The 20,954-nt window shown below is 37.2% G+C and overlaps 1 protein-coding gene across 1 annotated transcript; it reads left to right on the top strand.

Annotated features, from left to right (window-relative positions):
• The first annotated feature begins 11,197 nt into the window (after positions 1–11,197).
• LOC109451371 (tripartite motif-containing protein 77) lies at positions 11,198–19,705 on the top strand. Its single transcript, XM_019739558.2, has 5 exons — positions 11,198–11,608; positions 13,420–13,515; positions 16,168–16,398; positions 17,816–17,936; positions 19,212–19,705. The coding sequence occupies exons 1-5, from the start codon at positions 11,198–11,200 to the stop codon at positions 19,703–19,705; spliced, it is 1,353 nt and encodes a 450-aa protein (XP_019595117.2).
• Positions 19,706–20,954: the final 1,249 nt, after the last annotated feature.

The raw sequence follows: 20,954 nt of genomic DNA, 5'->3' as shown, positions 1-20,954 counted from the left end.
AGGACTCGAACTCACTTGTCCCACACTCTACCATGCCTAGAGTCCCCACAGAGTCTCCCGTCCTTTTGTGGCTCTACTATGAACCTGAGGGAGTTCCTGATCTCATCTACCTCTAGGGCAGCTGAGACCCTCCGGGCTCTGAGAAACTTATTAAAGTCTACAGCAAGGGGCAAGAGCATGGTGAAGCCATGTATGGATTCATTTGGGTGTGTGTGTGGGGGGGGCGTTGCAGGAGCCCAAAGGTAGGTAGCATTGTGACCCAACCCTACAAATTGAGAACTAAATAAAGGAATGTCCAACTTGCTCTACTTTTATTTCCTCCTCCTTAAGTCTCTCTTTTTCTTTTCATTCCTATCTTTTTGCCTTTCCTCCTGAATGTGCTCCCTCTCTCCTTTAATGTAATTTTTTCAACGTACTTACTAATGGTAATGAAATTAACACTTGTACAAAGGCACTGATCCAATTACACCCCTTTGGGATAGGTGCTTTGTTTTGCAAGTGAGGAAACTGAGGCAGGCATCTTTTCTTGACTGGGCTAGTAAGCAGTGGGTCTGGGAAATAAGTTCAGCAATTCAGCTTCAGGGCCTGCGCTCTTAACCACAATGCCGTATGTCTCACCACCGTCTTTATTACCTTGGGTGTTAATGAACAGTTGAAACTTATGCTAATTCCTTGAAATGGAGTTTTGTACCACTCTTTCCACCTGAGAGTAATTTTGAAATGTACAGGAAGTTTTGCCTATTGTCTCCTTTATCAGTATTCCATATTCTCTGCAACTTTGCTACTGTTCCCAAAGAACTATCTTTCTCTTGGATTCATTTGTACATTCACTTAAAGTAAGGGATGTTTACTTTGTGCCAGGCACTCTTTGAACCTCTTTTTCTCTGTATCTTCCCAGAGGGTTATGTTAAGCCTTCCCCCCACCCCACCCCCCGGCAAATTTCTCTATAAGAAAGAGACATCTCTTTTGCTCTGCTTTCTCTCAGTTCCTCTTTACTCCTGATATCTCTCTCGTATGACTCTCATCTCGGTTCCTTTAGTTGAACTTCACTTGCCTCTTCCTCTTTTACGATTATATAATTGCAAACACCCCATGTCGTCTTAGACATGAACTCCTCGCATGTCTGTGGCATAGTCAGGACACAAGAACCTTCATTCCAGATCCAGGAAATGAAGTCACTTCACAGGGATAGGACTGAACATTTTGGAAAGCCTCACCTTTGTCGTCTCCTCCCTACATCCTTATTGCTGGGTTGCAGGCAAAAACAGTCAGCCCCCACTTCTCATTCTGGGATATTTTGACAATCAGCTCACCTCATATTGTGCAAGTGAAGAGCAAGAGCAGAGTCCTGGAATGTGGGTAGAGACATTCCAGACCTTCGTACTGAGATCTGGGCCTGACAGAGGACAGGAGAAGGATTTCAGAGCAATTCTAGCAGACATTGTGGTTAAGCAGAGCCAGAGTAGAGGGGCATATAGGTTCAGAGACATTAATGTAGACACTAGATTTTAGCAAAGAGATGACATGTCTCTGAGCCAGCATCAAATACCTCCATAATCCAAAAGAGTGGCAGGTCACATGGAACTAGCCTGCCTTTCCCTTCAGAGCACGGGAAGCACAGGTATTATGAGACTAGAACAGCCTCTGTCTGAGATTGGGGCCAAGGTTTCTCTCTCTTCAGGCCACACTTACAGGTAAGATCCAGTGGATGACTTCCTCATCCTCTATTCAGAAACTCTCATATGGACACAGGCCGAGTCCATAGTTCCTTTCATCAAGAAGTCATAGGAAACACAGGACATCCACAAGACCTATCATAATGAGACTTTTTGTGGTAAGGGCTAGCCACATATGCAGACAACAGAAAGTGTTTCCTGCCAAGGATAGGTACTGACCTTCTTCACCCCACTGTCCTAGAATTACTTAGTCTGTTTCTGGTGCTCTATGCAGATAGATAACAACCGTCCCATCTCTCTACTCCAGTTTTCTATATATCCATGTCAACTCTGTTTCACCATGTTGTATCAGAATGATTGTCCGGTTGACACCAAATCCTTAAAGCACTCCCCAAAAGAATGAATATTTGCTATACCAATTATCCAGAGAATCAGAAGACCCTTTGATAGGAATCTAGATCTATAAGAAGTTCATTAAATCTTACTGTCTGAAGGACACTCATTCTCTGGATCCAGATCCCTGCAATTGGCTTATAAGGAGAATATATATTGCAGATTGTAACCCTCCCCACCCCCCCAAAAAAAGGTACAACAATATAGTCCATCTTGGTTCTCTTCCTACATTATAATTTCAATACTGCTCCCATTAAGAGTGTTCCATCCCCTTGAATATGGGTAGGGTTGTGACAATCATAGATGAGATACTCTGTAGTATAAAAGGAAGAATAACTTCAACCTGGTTCTATTGGGATGCTTGCTGTAGGAAACTAACTACCATGCTGTGAGGAAGCCCAAAAAGCTACATGAAGAGGCTACATGAAGATATTCGGTAACAGCCCCAGCTGAGGTAACCCAGACAGCATCATCTGCCTGACTTGTGAGTGAGTGATTTTTTTATTTCCAGTACATATTCACTTACCAAGAGAGTGACCATTAGGAGGGTGGACAGACCCAACAGATTTGCTATATACCTTGGATTTTGATCACAACTGAGTTTGTATTTGATTCTCATTTGTTCCCAGTCTAACATGAGGTGATGATTATGCTTCCAGTCTCCATGTATCAATAAAAACTCACACCCTGTGTGAATTTGAACTGTATGCATATTCCTATATTCCTAATGAATATAGAGGTCCCTTTGCATAAGGACTGGGTAATCAATGCAGTATATACTTGTCATGGTATCACTGGGAACTTATTCCTAGGGCTATAGCTACCTCATTAATCAAGAAGTACTGAATCTGAAAATGGTTTCAATCCTGGGATCTAGAAATAGGATCATTACTTTAACTAAGGAAACAACCCTCAACATCCTACTAATTCTTTTTTGCTTTCTTTGATTATATCTTAAGGCAGTCCCCTTGAATTACCGTCTATCTATTTTGCCCCTGGGGACGCTATTTGTTTTATTAACCATCTCCATAGTTCTATATGGGTCAAGCTCTCTTGGTTCCTTCTCAAAACTTGGTAGTCATTACAAAAATTGCAATACATTGGCATCTTGAAATTAAATGCCCCATCACCTGATTGCTGTCAATAGTCAAGTTCTGTAAACACTTTTATCATCATGCCAAGTCTGGGAGGATAGCTACCAGTGAACTTCTTACTGAGGTTCCCTCACCATCACGTTCCTGATGGCGTTGGTGAATGGTATATCCTCTTGGCTTTCTTGAGGAACACAATGCTATGGTTGGTCTTCTGTCCTCATAATAGATCCGCTCCAAAATACAAATGTCCCTTTGTCTTTTAATCTTGTCTTCTACCATCTGACACAACAACTCAGGCATTTCAGTGTTGCTGAGCATGGACCATTGCTTTTTCCAGGCTTATAGGAGCCAGCAATTGGTCAATTTGCTCCGTCCTCTGATGTCATTGTCAGGGTGTTATATCCTGTCTCCTGAGAAAGTGCTTCCAGACCAATAAACTCTCTCATTTCCTGTTTTACAAGTATGTTCTAGCTACATTGTTCAAGCATCCTCAAAATCCAGCCTTAAAGAGATTGCCACACCTCTGTAAGTAAATGCTGGATAATTCCTCCAGCTTCTTTGGGGCATATTGCCTTTATTCTCAGTCAGACCAAATCTCTTTCTGACTGGGCTTTGCTGAGATTTAAAGAAGCCAGGAGAGGAGGTGGGGAGTCCTAAGGGAGTTCCCAATGATTGACATGATAATATGGGTTTTCTTCTTTAGAAGAGAAACAACTTTATTGAAATATAATTGACATGCAATAAACTACACATACTTAAAATGTACAATTTGAAAATGTTCAATATACACTCTTATGAAACCTTTACCACAATCAAGATAATGAACATATCCACCTATCATTTGCAAAAGTTACCTTTGCCCTTTTGTTTTTGTTTTTGTATTATGGTAAGAACACTTTGCATCTACCCTTTTAACACATTTTTAAGTATGCAATACAGTATGTTAACTATAAGTGCAATGTTGTACATCAGATCTCTAGAACTTATTGCATCTAGTTAGTTCACTTTTTGAGGTTATTGTAAATGTGAAGTTTTTTAAAAAAATTTCAAATATAGGCTTTTCATTGCATGTATGTAGAAAGAAATTCAAATTTAAATTGACTTTTTGTCCTGTGTTCTGCTAAACTCACTTGTTAGTTCCAGGACTTTTTTAGAAAATTCTTTGGGATTTTCTATACTCACAGTATTGTCATCTGTGAATACATTCATGTTTATTTCTTCCTTTCCAATATATGCCTTTTTTTTTCTTGCTTTATTGCACTACCTAGAACTTCCAATACCATGTTGAATAGGAGTGGGGAGAAAGGACATCGTTCCTTATTCTGATATTAGAGGGAAATAATTTGGTCTCTTGTTATTAGGTAGGATATTAACTTTAAACTTTTTATAGAAACACTTTATTGGAATAAGAAAGCTGCCTTCTATTCCTAGGTTGCTGAGAATTTTTATCATGCATGGATGTTGAATTGTTTTTAATGTTTGCTGTGTATCTAATTGACAAGATAATATGGTTTCTTTTCTTTAGTAAGTTAATGGTAATTTACATTGATTATATTTTAAATGTTGAAGCTGCCTCACATTCCTTGGATAAACAAACTGAGTCACAATATATTACCTTTTTATATACAGACGAGGCCAAAAAAGTATGTATACACATTTTAAGAAAGGAAAAAGCTGTATTAAAGTTGTAATACTTAAAATATACTGATAACAAAAGATGAATGCAATTCACATTTGACTTCTTCAATTACAAGAGATGCTCAAAGTGGTTACCATCAGCATAATTTTAATACAGTTTTTTCCTTTCTTAAAATGTGTATACATTTTTTTGGCATCCTCTATATTACTAGATTTGCTTTGTTAATATTCTGTTAAGGATTTTTGCCCCAATATTCATTAGGGATGCAGAAACATAGTTTTCTTTTGTTATAATCTGTTTGAATTTGGATTCCATTATTTTCTTAATTCTGATGTAAACTTTACTAGTTTCTCCCTTGTGTTTGCTTTATATTTAATTTGATTTTAGTTCTCTAGTCTCTTAAGGTGAATCTTACATTATTGGTTTTAGACATTTTCTCTTTCCTAATATGTGCATTTAATGTAATTTTACTTCTAAGTACCGATTTAGCTGCATCCTAAATTTTGATGTATTGTATTACCATTTCATTGAGTTTAACATATTTTTAAAATCCTATTGAGATTCATTCTTTGGCCCATGAAATATTTACTATCGTGCTGTCGTTATTGTATCCTGCTTGATTTACTCTGAGCTTTCTGGATCTGCTACTTGATAACATTAATTTGGGGAAATTCTTAGTCACTATTACTTCAAATATTTTTTTTTCTCTGTTCCTTTCCCTTCTTATTCTCCTCTGGTAATTCCATCACACCTATATATAACTTTTGTACTTGTCAAACAGTACTTGGATATTCTGTTCTATTCTTTTCTTTCTTTTTTTTTTTATTTTTAATTTTGGAAGTTTCTATGGTCATAGCCTCAAGATTAGAGACTCCTCAACCATGTGTAGTTTACTAATGAGTCCAATGTTCATTTCTGTTACATTGGTTTTTTTTCTCTAGCATTTTTAAAAAATACTTTCTTAGAATTTCCACTTCTCTGCTTCATTATCTATCTGTTCTTGGATGTTGTCTACCATTAAAGCCCTGTGTATATTAATCATAGTTTTGTTTTGTTGTTGTTTTTTTAATTAAAGTTTATTGGGGTGACAATTGTTAGTAAAGTTACATAGATTTCATGTGTACAATTCTGTATTACATCATCTGTAAATCCCATTGTGTGTTCACCACCTAGAGTCAGTTCTCCTTCCATGACCATATATTTGATCCCCTTTACCCTCATCTACCATCACCCCACCCCCCCTTACCCTCTGGTTAATTATAGTTTTTAAAATTTAAATTGCTGGTCAGGTAATCCAACATTCCTGCCAAATCTGACTCTGGTTCTGATGCTTCTTCAGTACCTTCAAACTGTGTTTTTTTTATTTCTTAGTGTGCCCTGTAATTTTTTGCTGAAAGGCAGACATTATATATTAGGTAAAATAACTGCAGTAAATAGGCCTTTAGTAATGTGGTAATAAGATATGGGGGAAAGGAAAGCATTCTGTACTCTCATGATTAGGTCTGCCTTTTAGTGGTCCTGTGTCCCTGGGCTGTAAACTTCACCAGTGCTTCTCAATCCCCACCCCCTTGGGTGAAACAGAATACCTATAGGGGGCTGGAGTTGTGTATTCACCACCACCATAGTTAGCCTCTAATAACATTTCAAGAGGTTGTGCTCTGGTAAGATAGTTTCTCCTGAGGACAATCCTTTTAAATAAGAACAACTAAAATGCCCATTAATAGACAATTGGGTAAAGAAATTGTGGTACATTTATACAATGGAGTGTTATTGTGCCATAAAAAAAGAATGAAATCTTATCATCTGCAACAACATGGGTGGACCTAGAGGCTATCAGGCTAAGTGAAATAAGTCAGACTGAGAGAGACAAATACCATATGATCTAACTTATATGTGGTTCTAAAGAACAGAATAAATGAACAAATGAAATAGAAATCGGCTCATAGAGACAGAAAACAAATAGATGGTTGCTAGATGGGAACAGGGTTAGGGGATGGGTGAGAAAGCTGAAGGGATTAGGAAGTACAAATTGGTAGTCACAAAATAGTCACGGAAATGTGAAATACAGTATGAGGAATGTAGTCAGTAATGTTGTAAAGACTATGTAGGGTGTCAGATGGGTACTGGACTTATTGGGGGATCATTTCATAGATTATGTAAATGTCTAACCACTGTACTGTATGCTGAAACTAATATAAAATAATATTAAATGTCAACTATAACTAAATATATCTATATACATATGATCACAAGATGTAAAGTACAGCATAGGGAATATTGTCAATGGTATTGTAACAGCTATGTACGATGTCAGATGGGTAGTAGAGTTATTGGGGTTATCATTTTGTGAGGAGTGTAAATGTCTAATCGTTATATTGTTTTGTACACCTGAAACTAATACAAAATAAATAAGTATACAAATAAATAAGAAAAATCCTTTTGAAGAATGCTGTGGCATATTTCAAAATGGTTACTTTCCCTCCCCCCACTCACCCCACTGCCAGAAGCAGGAGGGGAGTTTTTCTTTTTTTCTTTTTTTTTTCCTACTACACTTCTTTTTTCTTTTTTTAAAATTTATTGGGGTGACAATTGTTAGTAAAATTACATAGATTTCAGGTGTACAATTCTGTATTACATCATCTATAGATCCCATTGTGTGGGGAGTTTTTCAATATTCACAGTGAGGGCCTGGTAGAGTTCCTGAAAGTAAAATTTGCAGCAATGTGGGACTCCTCCTGTGACTGGGTATCCCTGGAGTTTTTAACTCTCAGACTTATCCACATGGAGCCTCAAGCAATTCATCAATTGCAGTTGACATTTTGCTACCCTAGCACTGGTTCCATGGGGGATTCTGCTGGTGGGTTTCTACTCTGATAAACTGTGATTCTTTCTGTTTGTGCCTGAGTCTCTCCAGTTCGGGAGGCAATAGTTGCCCTGTGACCTCACTTCTCTGATGACTCTAAGAAGAGTTGCTGATTTTTCAGTTTTTCAGCTTTTTACTTGTTATGACAGGGTGCAACTTCTAAATTTCTTACATGCTGCATCGGAAACCAGAAATCTGAATGGGTATTTTTGAGGTTTTATTTTATTTCTTCAATTGACTCATTATTTATATCTCTATTTTAATTATCTTTAGTGTTTACCTTATAGTTTAAAATATCCCTCTTTAAATAATCCTTGTCCACCACCAGTAATATTATACCATATATAGTGTCAAAACCTTGTGGTATTTCCAGTTCCTCCTTCTCATACTTTCTTTTTTTACATATGTCACAAACACATTGCACATTGTTACTACTATTGCTTTTAACAATGTTATCTTTTAAAGAAATTAAAATATGATAAAAACTTACATTTTATCTTTATTTATTCAATATCCAGTGTCCTTCATTTCTTTGTGTGGAGGCAGATTTCTTCCCAGCATTGTATACTTTTGTCTGAAGAACTTCTTTTTGTATTTCTTGTAGATTAGATCTGCTGGCACTGAATTGCCTCAGCTTTTCTTTGTTTGGAATATTATAATATCTCCCTTACCTTTGAGGGATATTTTCACTGGATATAAAATGGTGGGTTGACAGTTGTTTTATTTCAATGCTTTAAAGATGTCACTCCCTGGTCTTACTTGTATGGTTTCTGAGAGGATTTCTGCTATAATTCTTACCTTTATTCCTCAATATGTCATCTTTTTTTTTTTTTTTCCTGTTATTGTGGATGCCTTCAAGAGTTTCTCTGTTACTGGTTTTCATTCATTTGAGTATGACTTGCCTATGTGTGTTTTGTGGTGGTTTGTTTTGTGTTTTTCCTGTTTAATATTATGTGAACATTATAAATCTCTGTTTGGTGTCTGCTACTAATTTTGGGGAATTATAAAATTATTCCTTTAAGTGTTTCTTCTGCTTTGTTCTCTCTTTTCCTCTGAGAATCCAATTCCACAGATATTACATCATTTAATGCCATCTTACTGCTCTTTGATGCTCTGTTGTTTTTACTTTTTATTTTTCCTACTTGTGTTTAGTTTGTATATTTTTTATTGACCCATCTTCATGGTCACTGCGATGCATCTACTGTATTGCATCTGCTACTGGGCCTAACAATGACATTCTCTGTGTATTTTATTTGTAGCCTAACTGATGTTCTCTTAAAGTTTTTATCTAGCTCCTTAAATAACTTATATCTTACATGTTGTTAACATTTTTCATCAAAGCCTTTAACATGCTACTTATAGTATTTTAAATTCACAGTCTGAAAGTTCCAACATCTGTGTTGTATGTAAGTCTGGTTCTGATGATGATTATGTTCAGACTGAATATTTTCTTGCTTTTTGGTACACTTCATAATTTTTGGTTGAGCACCTGGCATATGTGACAGTAGATACTGTGGTAAGTTCTTTTTATGGGAGCACACACTTTATTCTATATGCCATTAGTATAGGGATTTGTGTTAATGTAGTCAGAAGTTGGCAGGAGTTTGAAGTTTGCTATTGCTGTGGTTACCTCAGTTAAAGAGTGTTGATGCCATGGTCACCGGAGACTTCCAATGCCATTAGTGCAGGTTTTCTCAACTTCAGCACAGTTAGCACACTGGGCTTGAAAACTCTTTTTTTTTTGTACATTCATTCTTGTGTTATTCATTGCAGGATGCTTAAAAGGATCTCTGGCCTCTTCCCACTAGAAACCAATAATATCCCTGAAGTTGTGATAATCAAAAATGTCTCCAGACATTGCCATATGTGCCCTGGTTGAGAGGGGGTAGCCTCAAGTTGAGAAACACAACTCTTGAGACACTTTGTTTTGGTTTGCTTCCTGGTTTGGCTCTGGCCTTTCTGTGCTGCTTCCCAGAGAGACTCTATCTCTTTCATCTCTCCCGCTGTACTCCCCTGTATGTGATCTTAATGGTCTTTGCATGCTCACTGTAGCCCACATTTAGTTTTTCGCAGTAAATTAAAATTACTTTATTTATTTTCATACCTACTTATATTCGTGTAGCCTCTGGTAGAATCTGCCCCAGATAAACATGCTCAAATCCTATTTTTTTCTGTGCTCGTCTCTGTCTCTCTCCAGAACCTGACAATTGTTTGACTTGCTTTCAGTTCTCTAACGGTTTCAACAAAAGTCATTAATTTTCAGTTTGTTTAGCATTTTTTCTTCCCAGACTTCTCAAAAATGTAGAAGGCTGAAGAGAAAAAATGCTAAACAAACTAAAAATTAATGACTTTTTTGAAGTGAAAAGACCCCATTATCTCTCTCATGTCCGCAACCAATAATGTCCTATTGGTTAATTTTTTCACCCAGGAACAGATTAAGGATACCACATCATAGTTTATTTTCATGTTTTAGTAACCATTAATATATAACAGTTTCTAAATTTCCCCCCCAAGAAATTAAGATTATTTGTTGTTTTATGTAATGTCCCTCAAATGTATTTGTCTAATTTTCCCCCATGGTTACTTGCAGGTTAAATATTTCTGTCAAGAGTACTACAGAGGTGTTGTTGTATCCTTAATGGTTCACATCTTTGGACACATGAGATAAATGCCTAAAGTTTGATTACTTGGTAATGTGTCTGCCAAATATATACGTTGTAAAGGTACATTTTTTTAATTTTGAATTTAAGAACTAATATGATGGGTAAAACTTTAATGATATATACTAATCTTTGACTTAGTTATTTTAACATCTATTATGACTCTTTCCAGATTCAATTATTTGTATAGGATCTATAAAATGGTAATTTTCTACCATTCCTTCTACTTTTATGAGTTGTCCTTTCCAGAATTAAGTAATTGTTATTCAGTGGCATTAGTATTAAGAACCCAGGTCTTTCCATCTCTCTGTACTGGTTTTTGTCCTTAGGCTAACTCATGTTGAGATCACAAAATGTCTATGCAGATGGGTATTGTATTAAAATAATGTCTAGAAACACAAAAAGCAGTTTTTTCTTCCATGCATCTGTTCTGGCGCAAGAACATTTTGTAGAATTCTCCTAGAAGTCTTATTTTTTCATTTCATTGGTGAGCATTGGAGCACATACCATGTGCCAACCAATCAGAGAGGGGAATAAAAGAGGAAAACTGTGATAGTTTTGGACAAAACATGATCCACTATCTGTGACTAGGGAGGACCCAGGACCTCTGATTTCTTTGTCTTTGTAAAAGAGATAATATTAATGAAAAATATTGGATTTCTAGTAGGGAGCTAAGAAGTACTGCTGCAGGCCAAGGTTGGAAAACAATACTGCATGTTATCAGTCTGTAGGGCTCTCTTTGTGCCTCACCATCCTATTCAAAACCTCGCCTGGCCTGCTATAGTGCCAACGATGTTAGTGAGAAAAGGCTTAAACTCAGCTCACATGCACAGGGGTAAGGACTTCCCTTTCCTTTTATTTTCTCAGAAACATGGATTCTCTTTTCGTGCAGTGTCTCTCCAACAAGCTCATCTGCTCCATCTGCAAGGACTATTTCACAGACCCCGTCACCATTATCTGTGGACACAGCTTTTGTACTCCCTGTCTCTGCCTTTTGTGGGAAAATACTCAGACTCCCACTTACTGTCCTGTGTGCAGAACAATATCACCACGAATGGACTTCAAAAGCACAATTTTTGTTAAGAGACAAGTTCATCTTCCTGGAGAGTCAGTTGTATGCCAGTTCCCAAGCTCTGCCGAGCAGCTCTGTAAAACACACCAAGCAATAAAACACCTCTTCTGTCACATGGACAGGAGCCTGCTGTGTTTATTCTGCGCTCACTCCCCAGGGCATGCCACTCACAGGCACTGTCCAGCAAAGCAGGCTGCTCAGCACTACAGGGTAAGTAATGACTGAATGTACTTTGAAAGGTGGGAAGTCCCTGTGTCTGCTAGGCAAGAGGAAAAATACACTGATTATTATTATTATTATTCTTTTCTGCAATAAACACATCGAATTTCTGAACACTATGTGCCAGGCACTGTTCTAAAAACTAGAGATAAATCACTGAAGAAAGTAGATAAATATCCTTTATCTTCTTAAGTTTAAATTCTTTGGAGCTGGAGAGGAATATGATGAAGTTGATGAGGATTAGGGTGCTGGCATTTTAGGGTAAGTATAATAACATGGTGGATGAATCCAGTTGCAGAGACCGTCATTGGCTACTACAACCATGATTACAATGAGCCTATTCTAATGATAGCAGATTTAGAAACACTGGCCAATATATTCTAATAGTACTTTAGAAAAACTGAGGGCTAACATTTCAAAATTAAATATGAAGCAAGATTCACATCTGAAAATTGACCAGATTATATGCACTATCAGTGCCAGGTTCCTCAGATAATGGATACACTTTTTTCAAATTCAGAAGCTCTATTTTTGGTTGAGCTCTCCAATTTGACAGTTACTGTTCCCAAGGAAAATCACTGACATCTCTGCTCTTTTTACTGTTTATTTGTCTCATGCCTATCCTCTTAACTCTTTTTGAGGTACAGTCATCCCTCTTTACTCCAGGAAGATACATTCTAAAACCCCCAGTGGGTACCTAAAAACCACAAATAGTACAGAACCTTATGTACTGGGGTGCCAAAAAAATGTATACAAGTAGACACTTTGGTCAACGTTGCCCAAGCAGTAGTTTGCCATAATGAAATGTCTGCAAAAGAACATGACAAACAAATGAGAAACAGAAACTCATAGACACAGACAATGGTTTGGTGGTTGCCAGAGGGTAAGGGGGGTGGGGGGTGGGAGGTGGGAGATGAGGGTAAGGGGGATCGAATATATGGTGATGGAAGGAGAACTGACTCTGGGTGATGAACACACAATGGGATTTATAGATGATGTAATACAGAATTGTACACCTGAAATCTATGTAATTTTACTGACAATTGTCACCCCAATAAATTTAATTAAAAAAAAAAGAAATGTCTGGACGCTGATGGTAACCACCTTGAGCACCTCTTGTATTGGTTGGTACAAAAGTAATTGCGGTTTTTTAAATTCTTTTTAACCTTTTAAACTGCAATTACTTTTGCACCAACCTAATAATTGCAGAAGTCAAACATGACTTGTGTTCATCTTTTGTTATCAGTATATATTGAATATTATAATTTTAACAGTTATTTCCTTTCTTAAAACATGCATGCATTTTTTGGCACCCTCTGTATACTGTTTTTTTTGTTGTTGTTGTGTGTTTTTTTCCATATACGTACATGCATTTTTATGGCTTCTTGTTGGCATACCCAAATTGCAAGCACTACCACTATTGTGCTTTGGGGTCATTATTAAGTAAAATAAGGGTTATCTGAACACAAGCACTGCAATACCACAACAGTGAATCTGATAACCAAGGCAGCTACTAAATGACTACTAGGCAGGTAGTGTATACAGCACAGATTCACTGGACAAAGGGAAGATTCAGGTCCCAGGCTGGTTGGAGCACGATTTTATCATACTACTCAGAACGGCATACAATTTAAAACTTAAGAATTGTTTATTTCTGGAATTTTCCATTTGATATTTTCAGACTACAGTTGACTTTGGGTAAATGAAACTGTGGAAAGCAAAACCATGAATAATGACGGACAACTGTATTTGAAATGTTCTATATTTGTTTTCTAGTGCTTAAATTTATAGTTCTTTTGCAGGAGAGTATTCTGATGCAAATGAAGTCTATTTGGAAAAATAAACAGAAAAATCAGAAAAATCTAAACGAAGAGACTGATATATTGAGAATATGGGAGGTAAGCAGTAGGCCCTGTTTCCTTTGGAATCAGCTTGGGACAGATAGTCATGGTAACTACAGTGGAAGAACTTGAATTAAATCATAATGTCCCTTGAGTGGGTGATGAGAAGAAGAGTGACATGTTTTTCTATAGGGAAATATGTCCTGCAGTGTAGAATCTCATGTTGAACTCAATATGTAACTAAAATATTTTTCCTGATTTTTTTGTATAAAGCAATACCTACCATGAATATATCATCAGGGACAAGAAAATGCACTATCACAATGGAATGCGGTGATCACTGGGGTGGAGGTAAAAATAGAGTTCTATAGGAGCTTAGTAACCTTTGAATGTTAAGTGAAGCATCACAAACAAGTAAAAATCAATCTGATGCTAATGTGTTAGTAGGATTTGTAAATTCATGGGTATTAGTGGTAGAGAGATCTGAGTCCAAAAAAAGGTAGATGTAAGACAAACTATGGAATTGTTTGTAACCTGTAAGTAGCTTCTATTGATTAGCACAAAAGGGTATGAGGCAGACAGTGATGAGAGGTATGTAATTATGGCAAGGTCAGAATGTGAATGCCTAGTTAAGGATTTTGGATTGTATCATTCATTGATTCACAAAAAATGAATTGAGAACCTGAAGAAGTAAATTACAATTTTATCTTCAAAGAACTCAAGCACTTCTGAAGGAGACATTATAAACAGGTAACATTAGAGAATGATAGTTCGTTAAATAGGAATTTGTACATGATGCTGTAAGAATGACAAAGAGGAATAACAAAACTATAATGATCATTTAAGATGTATGTCCTAATGAGTGATTCATTTGTGTGAGAGCCTGTGATGTATTGCTCACTGTTCTAGGCCAGCAAAGAGATACGGAAATGGACAGAAACAGAAACAAATCACTGACCTCAGGATTGTAATCTTGTGGAAGAATCTGATCCACAAAGTAAAACAAAAGTAAAATTTATAACACGTCACATTTATGGGTGCTTACAAAAAAAATTAAACTAGGGATATGTATAAAGAGTGCAGTTTTGGGGGATGTATGCTGATCAGGGAAGACGCATTGTAAAGGTTCCATTTGGGCAGAGATATAAAGGAGCTAAGGGAGGGCACCAACAGCTCTATGACAATACATCTTTCTGGAGTAGAGTAAACAGGAGGTATTAATAAAAGGAATGAGTAGGAAATAGTGTCAAATGAGGAAGAAGGGTGAAATAATGTAAGAATGAATCATATTATTTGAATTTAAGAAAAGAAGCTCTTGGTAAGTTGGAATGTGTAGTTCAGCAAAGAGTAGGGAATAGAAGGAAGAAGAAGTCATTGCCTGGATAAATAATGGAAATTGAACACTCAGGCACAGTGAGTTTGATCACATTTGATCAATAAGTCTGGCTTTGATGGGGATAAAAGTGTAGCATAGAAGCTAGATATAGTCATTAGGACAAAGACGTTTAGTTTGGGGTTTTCCAAAATAATTTGGTAAATTTGCACACTTCTAAAGGCTGTGTGTAAAGGAGAGAAAAGCGTGTGTGAAAAAGTAATGGAATGAGAGAGTGAAACAGGGAGAGACACACTGAAAGAGGGGACAGAGAGAGATAAACAGAGACAGAAAGAGACAAAGGGACACAGAAAGGAGAGCATGATTATTGTGGGGTAGAAACTAAAGAATAATATCTCTAAGGGGACTAAACCAGATGGACCAGTAAATAGGAGGTAGGTGTAGCGCTAGTTGTTAAGAGGCAGGCAGAGCCAAGCACTGGTGAAACTGAGGTAATTTTACAAGATCATGTCTGATGTCTTCCATTTTCCTGAGGAAGTAAATTGTTGCTTTTCGCTGACAGCAGAAAGTCAGTTTGTGAGAAGGAATGTTGAGGAGAATGGATTATAATTTAGATTTGGTAACAGCTTTTAGGAAACAATATAAAAGTTGACCTTATATTCCTATTTTTTTCATAAAAGATGTGAAATTTGAGGGACAGTAGTTGGAAACAATGATGCAGAAAGATAAATAAATGAAAATGAAGGAAGGGAGGGGGAGAAAGAAAGAAAGAGAGAGAGAGAGGAAGGGAGGGAGGGAGGGAGGAAGGAAGGAAGGAAGGAAGGAAGGAAGGAAGGAAGGAAGGAAGGAAGAAGAAAACGTGGTTTCTTAGAAGTGGAAAGGCATAAAGCTACATGTAGTATTTCTATGGTCTGAATGTTTGTGTCCACCTCCCACAAATTTATATGTTGCAATTCTAACCCCCAAGGTGATGGAAACAGGACGTGGACCTTGTGTGTGTGTGTTGGGGGGGAGGTGGTGGTGAGTGCTTAGATCATGAGGGCAAAGTCCTCATGAATGGGATAAGTGTCTCATAAAAGAGGTCCCAGAGATGTCCCTTGTCCCTTCTGCCATTTGAGGACACAACAAAAAGATGGCTATTTGAGGAGTGACCTCTCAACAGACACCACTCTATCAGCACCAATCTTGGAATTCCAAGCCTATAGAAATGTGAAAAATAAATGTCTGTTGTTTCAAAGCTAAACATTCTGTGGTGTTTTCATTAAAGCAGCCCCAACTGACTACAAGTACACTGTGCATAGCACATAGACAACAGATGATAAGGGAAGAATAAAATCATCTACATACACGACCTAAATAACCCAATGTCACTGCAGGGTTTTGTAAATCTACGGATGGTGATGATCAGGGCTGAATATCCTAAGGTGTATCAATACCTCCATGAAGAACTGGAAGAACAGTTAGAGAGCCTTGCAAATGAAGGCAGGATAATTTTTCAGCGACTCGGGAGAAATGTAACCAGAATGGTTCATATGGGGAAACTCCTGAGAAGAATATATGAGGAGCTGAAGAAACTAAGCCGTAAATCAGATGTGGATCTGCTCCAGGTAAGGGCAGAGGAAGGATGCCAGAGGTCTGAGCACCACCTGCTTAGAAATCATTGATACCCACTAAAGTCTATATCCTCTTTCACCTCCATTCTTTTTCTGTGTCCAAAGTTCAGTTTCTGCCTCTTCTGACTTTGTGATGGCAAGTTTTGTTCCTCCGATATAACTTGGAGACCCATGGTCACATTTGCCATATACAAGAGAAGAAAAATTACATGAAAATGTTCAAGTAACATACAGAAAATTTTTCCTTCTAAATTCTTCTGCTATATTTATAGTTTATGACCAACTGCAACAGAACAGCTTGTGAATGAATAGATAACTGAGTTTTGTATCTGGGCTTGCTAATATGTAGACATGAGGGATGTTTTCATTCTTTCTCCTTTGAAGGTCTAGATCAGGAGCCCACATACCCTTACAAGAATTTTGGGGGGAAATCTGTGAATGTTGCTGTAGATTGCAACAAAGCACACCCATGTGTTCGCCCTAAGTACATCTTCTGATTTTAAATTTTATCAAGATCATGACTTTATCGACTGTATGTAAATGTGAGACTGAGTTTCACCTTTATAAAGCTAAGAAGAATGACACATGATTTTGCCAAAGGAAGAAAACCGGAATACTGAATTTTCCAGTCAAGTCTCATATTGTCAAACTAAACAGGACAGTCACCTTGTACTGAAAACTATGCCTTCCTCTTTTTCTCTTTACAGGATTCAGGAGACATAGTGATAAGGTAAGTTTACCCCTCCACTTAAGTCATGGTAACATGCCAGTGGTCAGGCTATTTCTGCTAAGATGGACCCACCTTTTAGTGGTTTCTTTCTGTCTGTATGTATTCCTTCCTTCTCTAAAAGACTTCCAGTCTTTGAGGAGACTACCTTTAGGTAAAAGTAAGGGTTTAGGGGTAAGGCTCAAATTGAAAGATTTAATGTAGAATTTGCAAGAAGACAACTATTTTTCTTGCCTATAATTTTCAAAATCCTCATTATTTGAGGATTATTTCAGGTCTTTTATTGGAAAGGCAAATAATCTCAGAGAGGTAGCAGGTGGAAGGATGGTGAGAAGAGGAGGAAGGGAGAATCACCAAGAAAGAACATACTATAGAGCTGAGGCACAATATATAATGTGGCATGTTCCAAACATTTGGCATTTATTGGATTTCAGGAATTAAATGAGAATCTCTCTGTGGCTCTTCTAGAGTAGCTAGAAGGGAGGAGAAAACAGATACATTATAAATAAGATGATATATTCTACTGGGATTGATGTGTTCACAGCAGGGAAGCAAATCAGAATATAATAGCAACTGCAGTATTCCTCAATGGGTGAAATTAAATTCATACCCTTTAAACCAAACTGTTAGGATTCTGAGGAACCATCTTTGATGCATGACGAATGAGACCCTTGAGGCTGTAAGGAAGTGGGTCTTTTTCTTTGCAGAGGTCACTTAGTGCAGCTCTACATGCCCCAGCCTGTGGACCCACAGCTCACTGCATGGACCATCACTGGGATGTCGGAAAGGCTTAACAACTTCCGAGGTGAGAGGCAGCGCTCTGGTGGGACAGCAATTGCATTTCCTCCGTGAACAGGTACATATGGGTGACCTCTTCTTATTGCTCTGTTATTCTTTTCAGAGAACAGGGAAAGAGGTAAATATGGAAACCCTTATAACTAACTTAATAATTCATTGTGTAGTAACTGTCAGAAAAAGCTAACTGAGCTTGTCAAAAATAATCAAATATGACAGTTTGTTATAAGATTACTTGCAGTGATTTTTTTCAAAAAGCTCTCTGGCATATAAAACTGCATATTCATTCAATGTATTTCAACTTTTAGTTGTTCACTGTGGTTCTATGTAGATGTTCAGGTATTTAGAATCACCTTTATATTGCTGTTTAAATGTTTATCTAAATATTTAATAAATGTATCTGAAAAATTACAAGATTTAAGAAAGAATAAAGGTATTTTTATAAACAACAAGTATGACTACAAAACAAATGGAACACAGGATTTGTTGTGTGGAGGGCAACTTGAGACAAATGTAGGGAGTGAGGCTGGCAGATGATGGAGAACCTGACCTGGGGTGGGAGGAGGTGGATTCTGGCTTGATGAAATTCTGAGAGAAACCACTTCTTGCAAAAAGAACATATGGATTTCCAATTAATTTTACCTTTGCTTGTTTAAATGTTATATCCTGATAGCTTAGGCAAAGTGATCACTATTTAGGAAATAATAATAATATATTTTAAATTTAATGTATATTTATTACTGTGATTATATTTATTTTATTTTGGGACCACTGATTAATGAGAAGGCTTAAGTAAGTTAAGGGCCATTTTGCTATTTACTTGGCCTCTATGAATGAGCTCACAAATTTTCAATGTGCTGGTACAAATAAAGCCAGAGTCAGACATTTTATATCTTTACATAGTCTCAAATTTCCCATTGATCTCGTTGTATGATTAGAGATTTCCTTGCTCTGTAGAGAAACAAGAAACCCTTGCTGATCTGCCTGTCTTCCCAGTGACACACCATGGGTGGTCACTGTGAAAAACGGGTTTCAGGAGCCAGCCAGTACTGACTCATTCATGAAAGCTGATTGTTAGATGTTCCAGAATTTTATGAGCAATTGCTAAATGGTTGGTTCCTTGAAAGTGGCCATGGTGGGGTGGGAGTAACCCAGTCAACAAAACAATCAGTTTTGTTCTGTTTCAGAGATTTGGTTGTTAAAACTTTGCCAGAACACCGCTGCACTTGGCCCTCAGAACTTTTCCAACCTGTTCTTTGACTTCGTTGTTTTCTTTTTACTGAAGTGTATATTACCTTGGACCATAAGATAAGCAAGTATGACGTGCTTCTGTTTGAAGAACTGAGACATTTGCAGTGCAGTCTGGACCATCAAGACTCACCCCGTAATCCAGCAAGTTCAGAGTACACTCCTTCGTGGGGAGCACAGACCTTCACATCTGGCAAACATTACTGGGAGGTGGATGTGGGAAGCTCCTGTAACTGGATTATAGGGCTTTGCAAGGAATCCTGGGCAAATAGGAATGATATGCTCCTTAACTCTGAGGGTCTCTTTCTACTTCTATGTGTCAAAGTGGATGACCATGTCAATCTCTTCTCTACCTCCCCACTAATACGCCAATATATTCAAAGACCTCAGGGCTGGGTAGGGGTATTTCTAGACTATGAATTTGGTGTAGTAAGCTTTGTTAATATTGCCAAAAGTTCCCTCATCTGTAATTTCCTCTCATGCTCCTTCTCTTTTCCTCTCAAACCTTTCATTTGCTTTGGACCCAAATGATGAGAAACAGTTCACAAACCTGAGCAAATTTTGGGAATTCTAAAAGCTGAGGAGGTTCACGTCCCAGTGATTTCTTGAATGGAGAAAATCAGTTTATACCTCATTGTCTTTAACTTCATTTTACCTTCAGGAGACACATTTGTTGTATTATTTTTTAAAGTGGTGATAAAGTATGGATATTTGTCTTTTTAATTTTATTTAAATAAAGTGATCTCTTTTATTGTATTGTGTTGGATCTATGCACTTTTCATTTGCCATCTGAGCTTGCTAGAGGTGAAAGAAAAACTGGGTGTGGAAATCCAGCTGAATGGATAAATGCAATGCACAGAGAATTGTCCTTCCAGAGAATTCTTGCCAAAACTCATTGCCAGTATAGAATTCTCTTCTTCCTCCATTCATCTGGCTAAGACCTATTCCTCCAGCAGTTCTCAGGTTACTTAACTGGATTAGGTCACATTATAATATAACCTCAAGGACAGTTTATACTTTCCCTTTGTAGAACTCACAACAGAATTTGGGTCTTCTTTTCTAGTTTGAAAATTACAAGAAAGGAAGGCCAGTTTCAGTCCTCTTCACAGCCACATTCCAAGAATGAAACACCTGTCGGAGAATACAATATATATACATACATACATACATATGTGTGTGTATATATATATATATAATATTATATATAATATATATTATATATTATATATAACATGTATTATATATTATACGTATAAAATATATATTATATATTATATATTATATACATTATATATATATACAATCTCGCTAGGGATGTAATGTAAAACATAATTATTAAGACTGCTGTATTATATATATGAAAGTTGTCAACAGAGTAGATCCTAACAGTACTCATCACAAGAAAAACATTTTTTCCTTTATTTTGTATATTAAAAAATCAAACTCCCCACCCCACCCCACCCCCACACATACATACTTTCTCCTTCCATCCCTCCCTCTCCTACTCTCCCTCCCTTCAAAGAGAATATTGGGTAGGAGATAATCCGGAGATGAAATTCACTTCTGTGAAAGTGTAGTAGAAAAGACACTACATCTAAATTTTCAGATATAGTTGCTTAAGGGATTATTTAAAGCCTCCTGACTGTGCCCTCATCTTTTGAAGGTTCCAAGAGTTGCTGCATACTTAAAAGTTTTCTATTGACATCTGGAACCAGCTAAAATGGAAAAAAATCCTCCATAGTGTATCTCGCCCACAGCTGTTATTTACAATCTGGACCGC

This window comes from Rhinolophus sinicus, linkage group LG06 (assembly GCF_036562045.2).
Source record: "Rhinolophus sinicus isolate RSC01 linkage group LG06, ASM3656204v1, whole genome shotgun sequence".
In the NCBI taxonomy this organism is placed as follows: Eukaryota; Metazoa; Chordata; class Mammalia; order Chiroptera; family Rhinolophidae; genus Rhinolophus; species Rhinolophus sinicus.
The sequence above is the reverse complement of the archived record's forward strand: the minus strand, read 5'-3'. Positions and strand labels throughout refer to the sequence as shown.

Bases quoted from the DNA above. Each gene is read 5' to 3' on its own strand.
- LOC109451371 (XM_019739558.2), top strand. From the start codon at position 11,198: ATGGATTCTCTTTTCGTGCAGTGTCTCTCCAACAAGCTCATCTGCTCC. The intron at 13,516-16,167 runs GTAAGCAGTAGG...ATGTCACTGCAG, and splicing joins ATATATTGAGAATATGGGAG to GGTTTTGTAAATCTACGGAT. The intron at 17,937-19,211 runs GTGAGAGGCAGC...TTTTTACTGAAG, and splicing joins AAGGCTTAACAACTTCCGAG to TGTATATTACCTTGGACCAT.